The 15,592-nt window shown below is 47.9% G+C and overlaps 1 protein-coding gene across 2 annotated transcripts in view; it reads left to right on the top strand.

Moving 5' to 3' along the window:
- The window catches only part of KIF5A (kinesin family member 5A), a 41,994-nt gene that overhangs the window by 10,353 nt on the left and 16,049 nt on the right, over positions 1 to 15,592 (top strand). For both annotated transcript variants that reach the window (XM_033221500.1, XM_033221499.1), the window contains exons 2-17: positions 3,192 to 3,279; positions 3,373 to 3,446; positions 3,860 to 3,964; positions 4,215 to 4,263; positions 4,673 to 4,728; positions 6,384 to 6,471; positions 6,754 to 6,878; positions 8,355 to 8,459; positions 8,648 to 8,796; positions 8,927 to 9,075; positions 9,395 to 9,570; positions 11,077 to 11,145; positions 11,834 to 12,040; positions 12,353 to 12,499; positions 14,868 to 15,056; positions 15,439 to 15,556. In XM_033221500.1, the coding sequence (XP_033077391.1) occupies positions 3,192 to 3,279; positions 3,373 to 3,446; positions 3,860 to 3,964; positions 4,215 to 4,263; positions 4,673 to 4,728; positions 6,384 to 6,471; positions 6,754 to 6,878; positions 8,355 to 8,459; positions 8,648 to 8,796; positions 8,927 to 9,075; positions 9,395 to 9,570; positions 11,077 to 11,145; positions 11,834 to 12,040; positions 12,353 to 12,499; positions 14,868 to 15,056; positions 15,439 to 15,556 (1,894 nt within the window). The remainder of the gene's footprint in view (positions 1 to 3,191; positions 3,280 to 3,372; positions 3,447 to 3,859; positions 3,965 to 4,214; positions 4,264 to 4,672; positions 4,729 to 6,383; positions 6,472 to 6,753; positions 6,879 to 8,354; positions 8,460 to 8,647; positions 8,797 to 8,926; positions 9,076 to 9,394; positions 9,571 to 11,076; positions 11,146 to 11,833; positions 12,041 to 12,352; positions 12,500 to 14,867; positions 15,057 to 15,438; positions 15,557 to 15,592) is intronic.

The raw sequence follows: 15,592 nt of genomic DNA, 5'->3' as shown, positions 1-15,592 counted from the left end.
AGGAATGAAATATATGTATATGCTATAATTTAATCCACTCCTTAGGTTAACCAGTCTCCTAAATATTACTCCTTTAAGTAATTTCTCATTATTATAAACAATGTGATGATAAACACCCTTGTAGCGAAATCTTGATTTCCATGATATCAATTCTTAGAAGTAGAGTTTCTGGATCAATGGATATGTAAAATTTAAGTCTTTTGAATATACATTTTTGAATTGTTGTATGGATGTACTCACCAACCAGAAAATAATGAAAGTTCTCATTTTTTTGAACCCACATCTACACTAGGTATTACAATGCAAATTTTGTTTTCCAGTTTGAGAGGTGAAAAGAGATTTTACCATTACAGTTTCTTTTCTTGGAAAATGTTGAACATCTTCATGGTTACTGAACATTTATATTTCTTCTTCTGTTGCTTGTTTCTAGTTCTTGTTCACCTTTTTCTGTTTAGTTTTTGTCTTTTTGTTACTAATTTATGAGAGTTTTTAAGGCGGGGCATAGTGGCTCACGCTTGCAATCCTAGCGCTTTGGGAGGCTGAGGTGGGTGGATTGCTTGAGCCCAGGAGTTTGAGACCAGCCCGGGCAACATGGTGAGACCCTGCCTCTACAAAAAATAAACAAAATTAGGCAGGAATAGTGGCATGTGCCTGTGGTCTCAGCTACTTGGTAGGATTGCTTGGGCCCGGGAGATTGAGGCTGCAGTGAGCTGTGATTTCGCCACTGTACTCCAGCCTGCATGACAGATGAGAACCTGACTCAAGAAAAGAAAAGAAAAGAAAAGTAGAGATTTTTTTGTTTGTTTATTTATTTGTTTGTTTGATGCAGGGTGTCTCTCTGTCGCCCAGGCTGGAGTGCAGTGGCCCGGTCTTGGCTCACTGCAACCTCTGCCTTTTGAGCTCAGGTAATTCTCCCACCTCAGCCTCCCGAGTAGCTGGAATTACAGGCGTGCACCACCACACCCAGATAATTTTTGTATTTTTTGTAGAGGTGGGGTTTCACCATGTTGCCCAGGCTGGTCTTAAACTCCTGACCTCAAGTGATCTGCCTGCCTCATCCTCCCAAAATGCTGGGATTATGGCCATGAGTCACCATGCCCAGCCCAGCAAGTGTTTTATAAAAGGAAATTTTAGCACTGGAATCCTGGTGCAGACTGTGAACAGTATGGACATTTAAATATTTAATAGAATGGTCCTCCAGAAAGGTTCTATCTGTTGGTACTTTACAGAGGGCACTTTTCTAACTTCTTTTCCTTAGTGGATTCTGTTTCTTGGGTTTCAGAGGCTTTCACCACAGAGAAAACTAGATGAATATTTTAGGTAGGATTTTTTTCTATAAGCCAGATTTAATTTAATTTTTTAAATATAAAAAACATGTATTAGTTTTCTTTTATACAAAGAAATGTAAAGAATAAAAGAATACACAATTATCTCTTCTTTGCCATTAAAACTTTTTTTTAAATATAATGCTTATACATAGTTTAAAAATGTAAACCATGCAGGATGCAAAATGAAAAATAAAAGCCTTTCTCTCAGTTTCTCTTCTCAAAGTAACCACTGTTAACACTTTTGTATAATTCCTTCTAGAAAAAAAAATCTGTATATATTCATGCAATGTTATTGCTATACCTAGAGCCACATCTCCAGCTCTAGCCAAGGTTTATAACTTGCCTTAATTAGTTAAAACATATGTCCCAAACTCTGCAAACTCTGGCGTCTGTAGATCTTGAGGTTTACATTTCGGTTGGATAAAGATGGACTCTGTAATAAAACAATTTGACAAGTCAGTCACCTATGATAGAGAACAAGCATTGTCTCATTTACTCTTCCCAGAGATTTACCGCTAATGTGATTAGCCATCAAATATATTCGTTGGTTAGCTCCCTAAGTTGTATTTTGTATCTTTATCATTCTTATTAGCACATGTGATTTACAACATATTCCTGAATTCAACAAGGATTTGTAGATTTGAATGATTTGCTTTACAGTTCTTTTTTTTGAGATGAAGTCTTGCTGTTGTCCCCCAGGTTGGAGTGCAATGATGCGATCTTGGCTCACTGCAACCTCCGCCTCCCGGGTTCAAGAGACTCTCCTGCCTCAGCCTCCTGAGTAGCTGGGATTACAGGTGCCTACCACCACACCCGGCTAATTTTTGTATTTTTAGTAAAGACGGGATTTCAACATGTTGGCCAGGCTGGTCTCGAACTCCTGACCTCAGGTGATCCGCCCGCCTCGGCCTCCCAAAGTGCTGGGATTACAGACATGAGCCACCACACCCGGCCCAAATTAAAACTTGTTCTGTTCTTAAAGGGAGACCCACATATCTGATAGCATATATTCCTTTCACAAAGAGAGAGAGCTTGTGTTAATGTTTCCACAGAGGCTTTCAGTGTAGACTGAATTTCATTTACATGGTAGGGAACATGCTATACGTATATGTCACTAACTTTGCATCTTTCACTTAGTACATCTGAAGATCTTTCCATATCAGGGTATGTGGATCTGTTGAGGAAGATATTTCTAGCTTGAGATACTTTTTAGTGTTAATGAATTGTTCTTCACTTTTCATCACCTGTGGTCCTATTATCTTTTTTCATCTGACTTCCCAGGGAGGAGTTTGGGGTAGTGGAGTGCTCAATCATCACACCACAACTAAGATCCCCTAACACAATCTCACTGTGCAATACTCCTCTACCACAGACACAACTCCTGGCATCAGTACCTTTAGTTTCTCTTATTCTCCCACATTTCTTTTCTTTGTTTTTGTGTTTGTTTTTTGAGATGGAGTCTCGCTCTGTCGCCAGGCTGGAGTGCAATGGCGCAATCTTGGCTCACTGCAAGCTCTGCCTCCCGGTTTCATGCCATTCTCCTGTCTCTGCCTCCTGAGTAGCTGGGACTACAGGCACCTGCCACCACGCCCGGCTAATTTTTGTATTTTTAGTAGAGACAGGGTTTCACCATATTGGCCAGGCTGGTCTTGAACTCCTGACCTCGTAATCCGCCCGCCTAAGCCTATTAAAATGCTGAAATTACAGGCGTGAGCCACCACACCCGGCCATTCTCCCACATTTCTGTTCATTAGGGGCATTGAAGAAAAGGGTGCCTTTCTCAGCTACTGGAAGGAGGTTGTGGTATTTCTTTTCCCTCACATCCTGCCTGCTGATGTCTGATACCTTTTATTTTCATTCCAGGGGAAGCCATATGTTTTTGACCGTGTATTCCCCCCAAACACGACTCAGGAGCAAGTTTATCATGCATGTGCCATGCAGATTGTCAAAGGTAATAGATTTCTTTTTAGAATGTCTCTTCTCAGCATCCCATTTCCTACCCGACTTATCTCCACCAGTACTCTTTCTCTACTGTCTCTTCCAGATGTCCTTGCTGGCTACAATGGCACCATTTTTGCTTATGGACAGACATCCTCAGGGAAAACACATACCATGGAGGTGAGGGTTTTGGCTCTGGTGGTTGAGGGGCTAGGAGTGTTAATGGAAGATCAGGGAATCTCAGTGGGGGAAGATCTAGGAATCAAGGATTGCCTGGTCCAGAGGCAGATAGATGGGTACAGAGGATGAACTGAAGGGCAATATTAGGGGAAGTGTATTGGAATCCTTTCAGCCCACTGCAGTGGATCATCCTTTCCACTACTCCAGTCTTCGTTTGATCTGGAAAAGCAATGGAAGTCCAAAGGGCTACTCAATTATCCCCTTGCTCCTCTAAAAGGCAGACATGGTGGTGACCATCTCCTAACTTAGGATGTTCTTCTTATTGACTCTTGCCTTGGTGTTCACCTGCATACATCTGAGTTGTCTCAATATCCCTGAGCCCCAGCTTCACTCTCAATGCCTTCACTCGCCAGGGAAAGCTGCACGACCCCCAGCTGATGGGAATCATTCCTCGAATTGCCCGAGACATCTTCAACCACATCTACTCCATGGATGAGAACCTTGAGTTCCACATCAAGGTGACCAGGGCACGATAGCTGGGCATTCAGATGGGGACTGGGAGGGGAAGATCTAAAATAAACCCACTGAAGAGCCTGGCCTCCCCAACTTGACTCCCTTTTCGGTTACCACAGTTCTTTGTCAAGATGTTCTCTTCTGTTCTTTTCCTCCCACCACCACTGTTTGAGCAGGTCATATTAGTGTGGGATTCCTGAACCAGTTTTAAGATAGGCCCTCTTTACTTCACATTCCTTTTTTCTTCTTAACCAGGTTTCTTACTTTGAAATTTACCTGGACAAAATTCGTGACCTTCTGGATGGTGAGTGTTTTGCCCCAGTGGATGAAGGTGTGTGAGGAGGGTGGAGAAAAGAGAGCTCATATTGCACATGGAATTAGGTACCAATTGACAAGAGATGCAGAGGGCACACAGCACCCAAGTCCTTTGGCTCCATTTGCCAGAATTACCAAAAACTGAGAAGGTCAGGAGATGGACTTAGGAGCCCAGGACTACATATGAACAGTTTGAGAGGATCTGGGGCTGGGGTGCAGGAGCCCTAAGAAGGAGAAGGAGGAGGAACTGAGCCTTCAGCTCGTGCAGGGAGTTTACGCTTCACAGGGAGAGTCTTCCTTTAGCACAGAGAAGAAAACCACCATCTGAGCCGACTGCAAGGTGCAGGTGGGGGCGGTGGAAGTACTAGTCTTGCTCACCCTGCATTCTTTTGATTTAGTGACCAAGACAAATCTGTCTGTGCACGAGGACAAGAACCGTGTGCCATTTGTCAAGGTGAGAGTGGGGCCAGTATATTGAGAGTGTGGGTTGGGGAGGAGCATAGGTCAGTGACTGTGAAGTTGGAGAGTGGATATCCTGGAGGAATGAAATGTGTCTATGGGCCAGGGAGAGTCTAGGGGATCAGAAAAGATACTGTCTTCGCTGGGCATGGTGACTCACGCCTGTAATCCCAGCACTTTGGGAGGCTGAGGTGGGTGGATCAGTTGAGGCCAGGAGTTCGAGACCAGCCTGGCCAATATAGTGAAACCCCATTTCTACTAAAAATACAAAAAATTAACTGGGCGTGGTGGCTCACTCCTGTAATCCCAGCTACTTGGGACACCGAGGCAGGAGAATCTCTTGAACCTGGGAGGCAGAGGTTGCAGTGAGCCGAGATTGCATCACTGCACTCCAGCCTGGGCGACAGAGTGAGAACCTGTCTTTAAAAAAAGAAGAAGAAAAGAAAAGATACTGTCTTGAAAGGTCATTGGTCAGTGTGCATGCAATTTAATTTGCAAATCAAAGTTTAGTGGAAGACATGCCTGGGGGCCGTGGCTCATGCCTGTAATCCCAACACTTTAGGAGGCTGAGGTGGGAGGATCACTTGAGGAGTTCAAGATCAGCCTGGCCAACATAGCAAGACCCTGTCTCTTATTTAATTTAATTTTTTTTTTTTGAGACAGAGTCTTGCTCTGTTGCCCAGGCTGGAGTACAGTGGCTTGATCTAGGGTCACTGCAACCTCCCCATCCTGGGTTCATGTGATTCTCCTGCCTCAGGCTCCTGAGTAGCTGAAACTACAGGCACGTGCCACCACGTCTGGCTAATTTTAGTATTTTTAGTAGAGACAGGGTTTCACCATGTTGGCCAGGCTGGTCTCGAACTCCTGACCTTAGGTGATCTGCCCACCTCAGCCTTCCAGCGTGCTGGGATTATAGGCGTAAGCCACTGCAACACTGTTTTCTTCTTTTTCTTTCTTTTTTTCTTTTGAGACAGAATTTCTCTCTCGTTGCCCAGGCTGGGGTACAATGGCGCCGATCTTGGCTCACTGCAACCTCAGCCTCCTGGGTTCAAGCGATTCTCCTGCCTCAGCCTTCTGAGTAGCTGGAATTACAGGCATGTGCCACCATGTCTGGCTAATTTTGTATTTTTAGTAGAGACAGGATTTTGCCATGTTGGCCAGTCTGATCACGAAATCCTGACCTCAGGTTATCCACCCGCCTTGGCCTCCCAAAGTGCTGGGATTATGGGCGTGAGCCACCGTGCCCACCGCTGTTTCAAAAAAGTAGTAAATACACAAGATAAAAATAAATACAAAGTTGGGCGCGGTGGCCCACGCCTGTAATCCCAGTACTTTGGGAGGCAGAGGCAGGTGGATCACGAGGTCAGGACTTTGAGACCAGCCTGACCAACATGGTAAAACCCCATCTCTACTAAAAATACAAAAAGTAGCTGGGTGTGGTGGCAGGCGCCTGTAATCCCAGCTTCTCGGGAGACTGAGGCAGAAGAATCGCTTGAACCTGGGAGGTGGAGGTTGCAGTGAGCCGAGATCTCGACACTGCACTCCAGCCTGGGCAACAGAGCTCCATCTCAAAAGGAAAAAATAAATAAATAAATAAATACAAACTTAAAAAATAAAGCGTATGGGTCACTGTCCATTTGTCCCCCACAGGGTTGTACTGAACGCTTTGTGTCCAGCCCGGAGGAGATTCTGGATGTGATTGATGAAGGGAAATCAAATCGTCATGTGGCTGTTACCAGTGAGTGAGGATACAAGGGGATCTCTCGAGTCTGAGGATCCACCTGTGTTCTGTGTCCTTTGGGGTGGAGGGACTCAAAAGTGAGCAAGGAAACACTGTGCCCCACAGAGGAGGAGGACCCCTTGTCTGTAGGACCCTGCTGCCTGGGAGATGTGGCAGCAGGGCTAGTCCTGGTGGGTGCCTTCTCTCTGGGTGGGCGGGGCTGGGGTCAGTGGAAGCCTGGGGCTGAGGACCTCAGTTCTGCAGAGTGGTGCAGTTCCTGATTCTCCCTTGCTCCTGCAGACATGAATGAACATAGCTCTCGGAGCCACAGCATCTTCCTCATCAACATCAAGCAGGAGAACATGGAAACGGAGCAGAAGCTCAGTGGGAAGCTGTATCTGGTGGACCTGGCAGGGAGTGAGAAGGTAGTGGGTCCTGTGGATATGGGGCGGGGGGAAGCCTTGGTTCTTTTCTTTTTTTTTTTGAGACAGAGTCTCACTCTGTCGCCCAGGCTGGATTGCAGTGGCACCATCTCGGCTCACTGCTCCGCCTTCTGGGTTCAAGTGATTCTCCTACCTCAGCCTCCCAAGTAGTGGGGATTACAGGTGCCCGCCACCATGCCTGGCTAATTTTTTGTATTTTTAGTAGAAATGGGATTTCACTATGTTGGCCAGGCTGGTCCTTGGCTCTTTTTTTTTTTTTTTTGAGACGGATTCTTGCTCTGTCACCCAGGCTAGAGGAGTGCAGTGGCACGCTCTCCACTCACTGCAACCCCTGCCTCCCAGGTTCAAGTGATTCTCCTGCCTCAGTCTCCCAAGTAGTTGGGATTACAGGCTCCCGCCACCAAGCCCGGCTAATATTTGTATTTTTAGTAGAGACAGGGTTTCACCATGTTGGCCAGGCTGGTCTCAAACTCCTGACCTCATGATCTGCCTGCCTCGGCTTCCCAAAGTACTGGGACTACAGGCATGAGCCACTGTGTCCGGCCAGCCGTTTTTTTTAACTAAAAAATGATTTGTATTGGGATATAATTCACATACCATAAAGTTCACTATCTTAAAGTGCAATTCAGTTGTTTGTAGTATGTTCCCAAGGTTGTACAACCATTACGCTATCCAATTCTAGAACACTGTCATCATCCATTCACAGTCACTCTCCATTGTCTCTCTCTTTTTTTTTTTGAGATGGAGTCTCGCTCTATCGCCCAGGCTGGAGTGCAGTGGCCGGATCTCGGCTCAGTGCAAGCTCCGCCTCCCAGGTTTACACCATTCTCCATTGTCTCTTAACCCCATCCCCTGTCAACTTCTAATCTACTTTCTGTCTCTATGGATTTGCCTATCCTGAACATTTCATATAAGTGGAATCATATGGCTGGGCGCAGTGGCTCATACCTGTAATCCCAACACTTTGGGAGGCTGAGACCGGTGGATCACCTGAGGTCGGGAGTTCAAGACCAGCCTGGCCAACATGGAGAAACCCCATCTCTACAAAAAATGCAAAATTAGCCAGGCATGGTGGCACATGCCTGTAATCCCAGCTACTCAGGAGGCTGAGGCAGGATAACCTATTGAACCTGGGAGGCGGAGGTTGTGGTAAACCGAGATTGCACCATTGCACTCCAGCCTGGGAACAGGAGTGAGACTCTGTCTCAAAGGAAAAAAAACGAAAAAGCAAAACGGAATCATATAATATGTGGCAGGGGTTAGGGGCAATGTGATGTTTGACAAGAGAGTTTAGGGGAACAGAAGAAGGGCCTTCCCCAATCCCAGCCAAGGATCTCTTTTACTCCATCTTCTTCCCCGTTCCTTCCTTTCTCCGTGGACTGAGCCCTGGAATGAGGTGGTGACAGCCCTCTCCATGTGCAGCTGCTCATACACACTCATCTCTTACTGCCCTGGTAGGTCAGCAAGACTGGAGCAGAGGGAGCCGTGCTGGATGAGGCAAAGAATATCAACAAGTCACTGTCAGCTCTAGGCAATGTGATCTCTGCACTGGCTGAGGGCACTGTGAGTGATCCTTAGGTCCCCTCACCCCTCAAGCCCCACCCCATTTCCTCCCCCACCTCCTAATACCACCATATAATCATGCCCCAATTCATGGGTTGCTTGATCCCCGGGTGACACCACTATCCTTTCTGATTCCCTGTTGAATTTTATTTGTTTATTTCTGATTCATGGTCTCCTTCCTCCCCCAGAAAAGCTATGTTCCATATCGTGACAGCAAAATGACAAGGATTCTCCAGGACTCTCTCGGGGGAAACTGCCGAACGACTATGTTCATCTGTTGCTCACCGTCCAGTTACAATGATGCAGAGACCAAGTCCACCCTGATGTTTGGGCAGCGGTCAGTGGCAGGGTCCCCAGAGGGATCCCTGGTAGCCAGCTTCCCATCCCAGCCCCTGTGGCTCTCTCTCCTCAGGGTCACCCAAATCTAATGTAGGTCTCATATCTTTGTTCCTCTTCTCCTCACCCAGGGCAAAGACCATTAAGAACACTGCCTCAGTAAATCTGGAGTTGACTGCTGAGCAGTGGAAGAAGAAATATGAGAAGGAGAAGGAGAAGACAAAGGCCCAGAAGGAGACGATTGCGAAGCTAGAGGCTGAGCTGAGCCGGTGGCGCAATGGTTAGAGATGGATAGATGGGAGTGAGGGGCAGTGGGAGGAGGAGGAGGAGGTGGCTTGGGAGCCAGCTCTGTTTGGGTGATGTTTCTGGCCAGTTCAGTCTCCAGGAAGAGGGACTGTGTTTCTGGACAGGTGCAGTAGAGCAGTCATGAGGGAAGGGAGGGGCCTGACTACCTACCTCCCAGACTCTCAAAAGGTAGAAGGTCCACTTGGCAAGAGAGTTCAAGGGCCCAGAGGTCTTGGCATGCAGAATGAGAAGGAAGAACTCGTGGATGCAGCAGCTTCTTCTCCCATCCCTCACCTTGTCCTGCCCCTTTGCAGGAGAGAATGTGCCTGAGACGGAGCGCCTGGCTGGGGAGGAGGCAGCCCTGGGAGCTGAGCTCTGTGAGGAGACCCCTGTGAATGACAACTCATCCATCGTGGTGCGCATTGCGCCCGAAGAGCGGCAGAAATACGAGGAGGAGATCCGCCGCCTCTACAAGCAGCTTGACGACAAGGTGAGGGTGGCCAGGCAGGGCGCTGAGACACGCCGGGTGGGATGAGAGGTAGAGGATCAAAGAAAATCACTTATATTGCCTCTTCTTGGTTTTAAAAGGGATAAATGTTCATGCTTGAAATGTGGAAAAATCAATATAAATGTATAGAAGAAAATGAAAATCATTCACTATTCAGAGATAACACTTAACATTTTTTGTTTTTCTCTGTACATATACCATGCAATTGAGATATACTGTATATGTAATTTTTTAAAAATTTGTTTTCTGAGACAGAGTCTTGCTATGTCACCCAGGCTAGAGTGCAGTGGCACGATTGTGGTTCACTGCAACCTCTGCCTCTCGGGTTCAAGTGATTCTCCTGCCTCAGCCTCCAGAATAACTGGGATTACAGGCACGCGCCACCATGCCCGGCTAATTTTTGTATTTTCGGTAGAAACGGGGTTTCACCATGTTGGCTAGGCTGGTCTCAAACCCCTGACCTCTGGTGATGTGCCCGCCTCAGCCCCCCGAAGTGCTGGGATTACAGGTGTGAGCCACCATGCCCAGCCTGTATATGTAATTATGCATCTGATATTTTTCATTCAGCATTATATTATGCAGGGGTTCCTACTTCATTAATAATTCTTGGTTGGGTACGGTGGCTCATGCCTGTAACACCAGCACTTTGGGAGGCCAAGGCAGGTGGATCACCTATGGTCAGGAGTTCGAGACCAGCCTGACCAACATGGAGAAACCCTGTCTCTACTAAAAATACAAAAAAAAAAAAAATTTAGCCTGGGGTGGTGGGCATCCCTGTAATCCCAGCTACTTGGGAGGCTGAGGCCAGAGAATCACTTGAACCTGGGAGGTGGAGGTTGCAGTGAGCCGAAATTGTGCATTAGCACTACAGCCTGGGCAACAAGAGCAAAACTCTGTCTCAAAAAAAAAAAAAAAGATGATAATAATAATTATTCATAAAAATATTTTTATTTTCATTTATTATTGTTATTTTGCTTTGAGAGAAAGAGTCTTGCTTTGTTACCCAGGCAGAAGTGCAGTGGTGCAGTAATAGCTCACTGCAGCCTCAAACTCCTGGGCTCAAGGGATCCTCCCCCACCTCAGCCTCCAAAGCAGCTGGGACTACAGGTGCACACCACCACAACCAGCTAATTTTTTTTTTTTTTTTTGGTAGAGATGGAGTTTCACTTTGTTGCCCAGGCTGGTCTCAAACTCCTGGCCTCAAGTGATCCTCCCGCCTTGGCCTTTCATTGCACTGGGATTACAGGCATGCACCACTAGGCTAGCTAATATTTTAAATTTTTTGTAGAGACAGAGTTTCACTATATTGTCCAGGCTGGTCTTGAACTCCTGGCCTCAAGTGATCCTCTTGTAGGATATGGGGTTTCTAACTCAAAGCTTATACTATCTGGATTTTTATCAGGATCCTGCCTCTACCCCCAAACTTCTTACGTCTAAACTGGAAGGAGTAGCTTCCCTTCACCTGTCTTTCCCCGTTGCCTCCAACAGGATGATGAAATCAACCAGCAAAGCCAACTCATAGAGAAGCTCAAGCAGCAAATGCTGGACCAGGAAGAGGTATCAGGAGGGAGGGCAGGACCTGAGAGCAAAGGGGTTCTGTTCATCCCTGGAAGGCATGGAATAGACCTTTTTAAAATCAGATGGAAGAAGGGGCTTTGTGCTTAGGGATTAATCATTCCCGCAAGCAATAGAAGTCTGGGAACCTCACTGGGGCTTTTCTTTTCTTTTTCTTTTTTTTCTTTCTTTCTTTCTTTTTTTTTCTTTTAGAGATGGAGTCTCAATTTGTTACCCAGGCTGGAATGCAGTGGTGCAGTCTCAGCTCACTGCAGCCTCGATCTTCCAAGGTCAAGCAGTCCTCCTGCCTCAGCCCCCTAAGTAGCTGGGACTACAAGTGCACCACCACACATGGCTAATTTTTGTATTTTTTGTAGAGATGGAGTTTCGCCATGTTACTCAGGCTGGTCTCAAACTCCTGAGCTCAGGCAATCCGCCTACCTAGGCCTCCCAAAGTGCTGGGATTACAGGCGTGAGCCACTGCGCCCAGCTGGGGCTTTTCTTAAAGCACAAATTTTAGAGTCTGGGGGCTTCCTTATTATTCATTCTGTTGCCCTATTTCTATGAAGCCTAAAGCCTACTTCTTCTTAACTCTTTATTTTGGGTGGGACTGCTCAGCTTCCCAGACCCAAGGCCATAGAAGTGGTCACTGGCAGTGAGCTTTCCCACATGCCACTCCTCTCCCTTGAAGCTGCTGGTGTCCACCCGAGGAGACAACGAGAAGGTCCAGCGGGAGCTGAGCCACCTGCAATCAGAGAACGATGCCGCTAAGGATGAAGTGAAGGAAGTGCTGCAGGCTCTGGAGGAGCTGGCTGTGAACTATGACCAGAAGTCCCAGGAGGTGGAGGAGAAGAGCCAGCAGAACCAGCTTCTGGTGGATGAGCTGTCTCAGAAGGTGGTAAGTGGTGTACCAATGGCCCAACAGCTCCCTGGCCACAGAACATTTCCCATGTTGAGGGAACCTCTGCATCCTTCCAGGGCTGTATGGTGGCTGCACCTCTGCCCTGCTGTTCAGTGCATTGGGAGTCCCTCCCCAACCTTGTCACTGCACTTTCCCCTCGAAGTCCCTCTCCCTTCCAGACTCTCTTGCAGGGCCTATGTTCTCTTCATAGCAGCCCTCAGGGTCTTGCATGAAGGGAGAGGCCTCTGCCTGCGCTGGGCAGGGGAGCTGGAGGATGGCAACAGGAATGACCTGAGGGGCTGTCCCCAGGCCACCATGCTGTCCCTGGAGTCTGAGTTGCAGCGGCTACAGGAGGTCAGTGGACACCAGCGAAAACGAATTGCTGAGGTGCTGAACGGGCTGATGAAGGATCTGAGCGAGTTCAGCGTCATTGTGGGCAACGGGGAGATTAAGCTGGTGAGTGGTGAGAGACAGCAGTCTTGTTCAGGCTGGGCACTAGTGGAAGATGCAAGATGAGCCATCCAGGCCTTCGCAGATACTGAGAAAGGCAGCCAGAGAGCCAGGGAACATGCCTTTGAACCAGACCGAGGAAGACAGGTAGAGGCTTGCATAGACCCAGTTGAAAAGATACATTCTAGGTTGGGTGCAGTGGCTCACGGCTGTAATCCCAGCACTTTGGGAGGCCGAGGCGGGCGGATTGCTTGAGGTCAGGAGTTCGAGACCTGATCTCACCAACATGGCGAAACCCTGTCTCTACTAAAAATACAAAAATTAGCCAGGCGTGGTGACGTGCACCTGTAATTCCAGCTGCTCAGGAGACTGAGGTAGGAGAATCGCTTGAACCTGGGAGGTGGAGGTTACAGTGAAACGAGATCACACCACTGCACTCTAGCCTGGGTTATAGTGTAAGACTCTGCCAAATAAAAAAAAAAATTCTAAAGGGTGCTGAATAAAGAAGCAATGGAGGCCAGGCATGGTGGTTCACGTCTGTAATCCCAACATTTTGGGAGACTGAGATAGGCGGATCACTTGAACCCAGGAGTTCATGACCAGCCTGGGTGACACAGTGAAACCCTATCTTTACAAAAAATGCAAACAATTAGCTGGGCGTGGTGGCACACGCCTGTAGTCCCAGCTACTTGAGAGGCTGAGGTGGGAAAATCACCTGAGTATGGGAGGTTGAGGCTGCAGTGAGCCATGATTGAGCTACTGCACTGTAGCCTGGGCGACAGAGCCAGATCCTGTCTTTAAAAAAAGAAAAAAAAATGAGGCTGTACACGGTGACTCACGCCTGTAATCCCAGCACTTTGGGAGGCCAAGGCGGGCAGATCCAGGAGTTTGAGACCAGCCTGACCAACATGGAAAAACCCCGTGTCTACTAAAAATACAAAATTAGCCGGGTGTGGTGACTCATGCGTGTAATCCCAGCTACTCGGGAGGCTAAGGCAGGGGAATCGCTTGAACCCGGGAGGCGGAGGTTGCAGTGAGCTGAGATCGCACCATTGCACTCCAGCCTGGGCAACAAGAGCGAAACTCCGTCTCAAAAAAAAAAAAAAAAAAAACAATTGGAGGCCGAGGTGGGCGGATCACGAGGTCAGGAGATCCAGACCATCCTGGCTAACACAGTGAAACCCTGTCTCTACTAAAAAAATACAAAAAATTAGCCGGGCATGGTGGCGGGTGCCTGTAGTCCCAGCTACGCAGGAGACTGAGGCAGGAGAATGGCGTGAACCCGGGAGGCGGAGCTTGCAGTGAGCAGAGATGCACCACTGCACTCCAGCCTGAGCAACAGAGCGAGACTGCGTCTCAAAAAATATATATATATATAATAATAATAAAAAGAAGTAGCAACAGAGCAGTGTTTACAACAGCAGTTAGAGGTGGGGCATAGGTACAGAGTTAAGAATGAAATATGCAAATCTGTGGGTGTGAGAATAATCTGGGTGATCAAGCAGATCAAAATAAAATCATGTTGGCTTTATAAGATTTATTTATAAGTGGGGGACTGTCAGAATTGGAATTTTTTTTTTTTTTTGAGACGGAGTCTTGCTCTGTTGGCCAGGCTGGAGTGCACTGGTGTGATCTTGGCTCACTGCAACCTCCGCCTCCTCAGTTCAAGTAATTCTCCTGCCTCAGCCTCCCTAGTAGCTGGGACTACAGCCACACGCCACCACTCCCGGCTAATTTTTTGTATTTTTAGTAGAGACAGGGTTTCACCATATTGACCAGGCTGTTCTCGAACTCCTGACCTCGTAGTCCACCCACCTCGGCCTCCCAAAGTGCTAGGATTACAGGCATGAGCCACTGAGCCCAGCCCAGAATTGAATTTTTGTTTTTTTGAGATGGAGTCTCACTCTGTCGCCCAGGCTAGAGTGCAGTGGTGTGATCTCAGTTCACTGCAACCTCCGCCTCCTGGGTTCAAGCGATTCTCCTGCCTCAGCCTCTTGAGTAGCTGAGATTATAGACATGTGCCATGATGCCTGGCTAATTTTGTATTTTTAGTAGAGACAGGGTTTTACCACCATGTTGGCCAGGCTGGTCTTGAATTCCTGACCTCAGGTGATGCACCCACCTTGGCCTCCCAAAGTGCTGGGATTACAGGCGTGAGCTACTGCACCTGGACAGACTTGGATTTTTAAATGCAGGCAGAAGAATTTAATGTGAAATGCCAGTGACAGAGAGCTGCTAAAGGTCGTTTGGAAAATACCAATCCCATTTGAGTCCCTGCATATGTGGGTGTGTGTGGGTAGGTAAAAGGTGGGAGGGAACGGATAAAGCTTCCCAGCAGCCAAGAAGCATCTCTTCCTCCTTTACTCACCCTTAGCCAGTGGAGATCAGTGGGGCCATCGAGGAGGAGTTCACTGTGGCCCGACTCTACATCAGCAAAATCAAGTCAGAAGTCAAGTCTGTGGTCAAGCGGTGCCGGCAGCTGGAGAACCTCCAGGTGGAATGTCACCGCAAGATGGAAGTGACTGGGCGGGAGCTCTCATCCTGCCAGCTCCTCATCTCTCAGGTGAGCGCCTAAGTTTGAGAACCTTCAGATGCCATGTGAGAAAGAAGGCTACTCTGGGGTTATGGCTAAAACTCCTAACACCCAGGTGGGTGTCAAAAGTTCTGGGGTCAAAGTTCTGGGGTCAAGTGAAATCAAGGACAGAAAAGCTAGGGTGGCAGGGGTGCAGATCAGGGCCAAAAAAGTAAAGGCTCAGGGCAGGTACTGCCCCCTGAACCAAGGGAGCTAAAGGAAGAGCCCCATAGGAATGGCCCCCAACCCTGCACCCTCATGGGAAGTATAGCAGGAGGGAGGGCTGGGAGCGCAGCTGGGGCTGGAGATCTGTGTGGCCTGGGGTTGTGTCCTTTGCTCCATCTTCTTCCTCTCACCAACTTTCTCCCACCAGCACGAGGCCAAGATCCGCTCACTTACAGAGTACATGCAGAGCGTGGAGCTAAAGAAGCGGCACCTGGAAGAGTCCTATGACTCCTTGAGTGACGAGCTGGCCAAGCTCCAGGCCCAGGGTGAGGCCTTCTTACTCCTCCATCCCACCATCCAGG

This window comes from Trachypithecus francoisi, unplaced genomic scaffold (genome assembly GCF_009764315.1).
Source record: "Trachypithecus francoisi isolate TF-2019V2 unplaced genomic scaffold, Tfra_2.0 Lachesis_group11, whole genome shotgun sequence".
NCBI classification, from domain to species: Eukaryota; Metazoa; Chordata; class Mammalia; order Primates; family Cercopithecidae; genus Trachypithecus; species Trachypithecus francoisi.
Note: the sequence above shows the minus strand (reverse complement) of the source record. Positions and strands in the feature narration are given on the sequence as shown.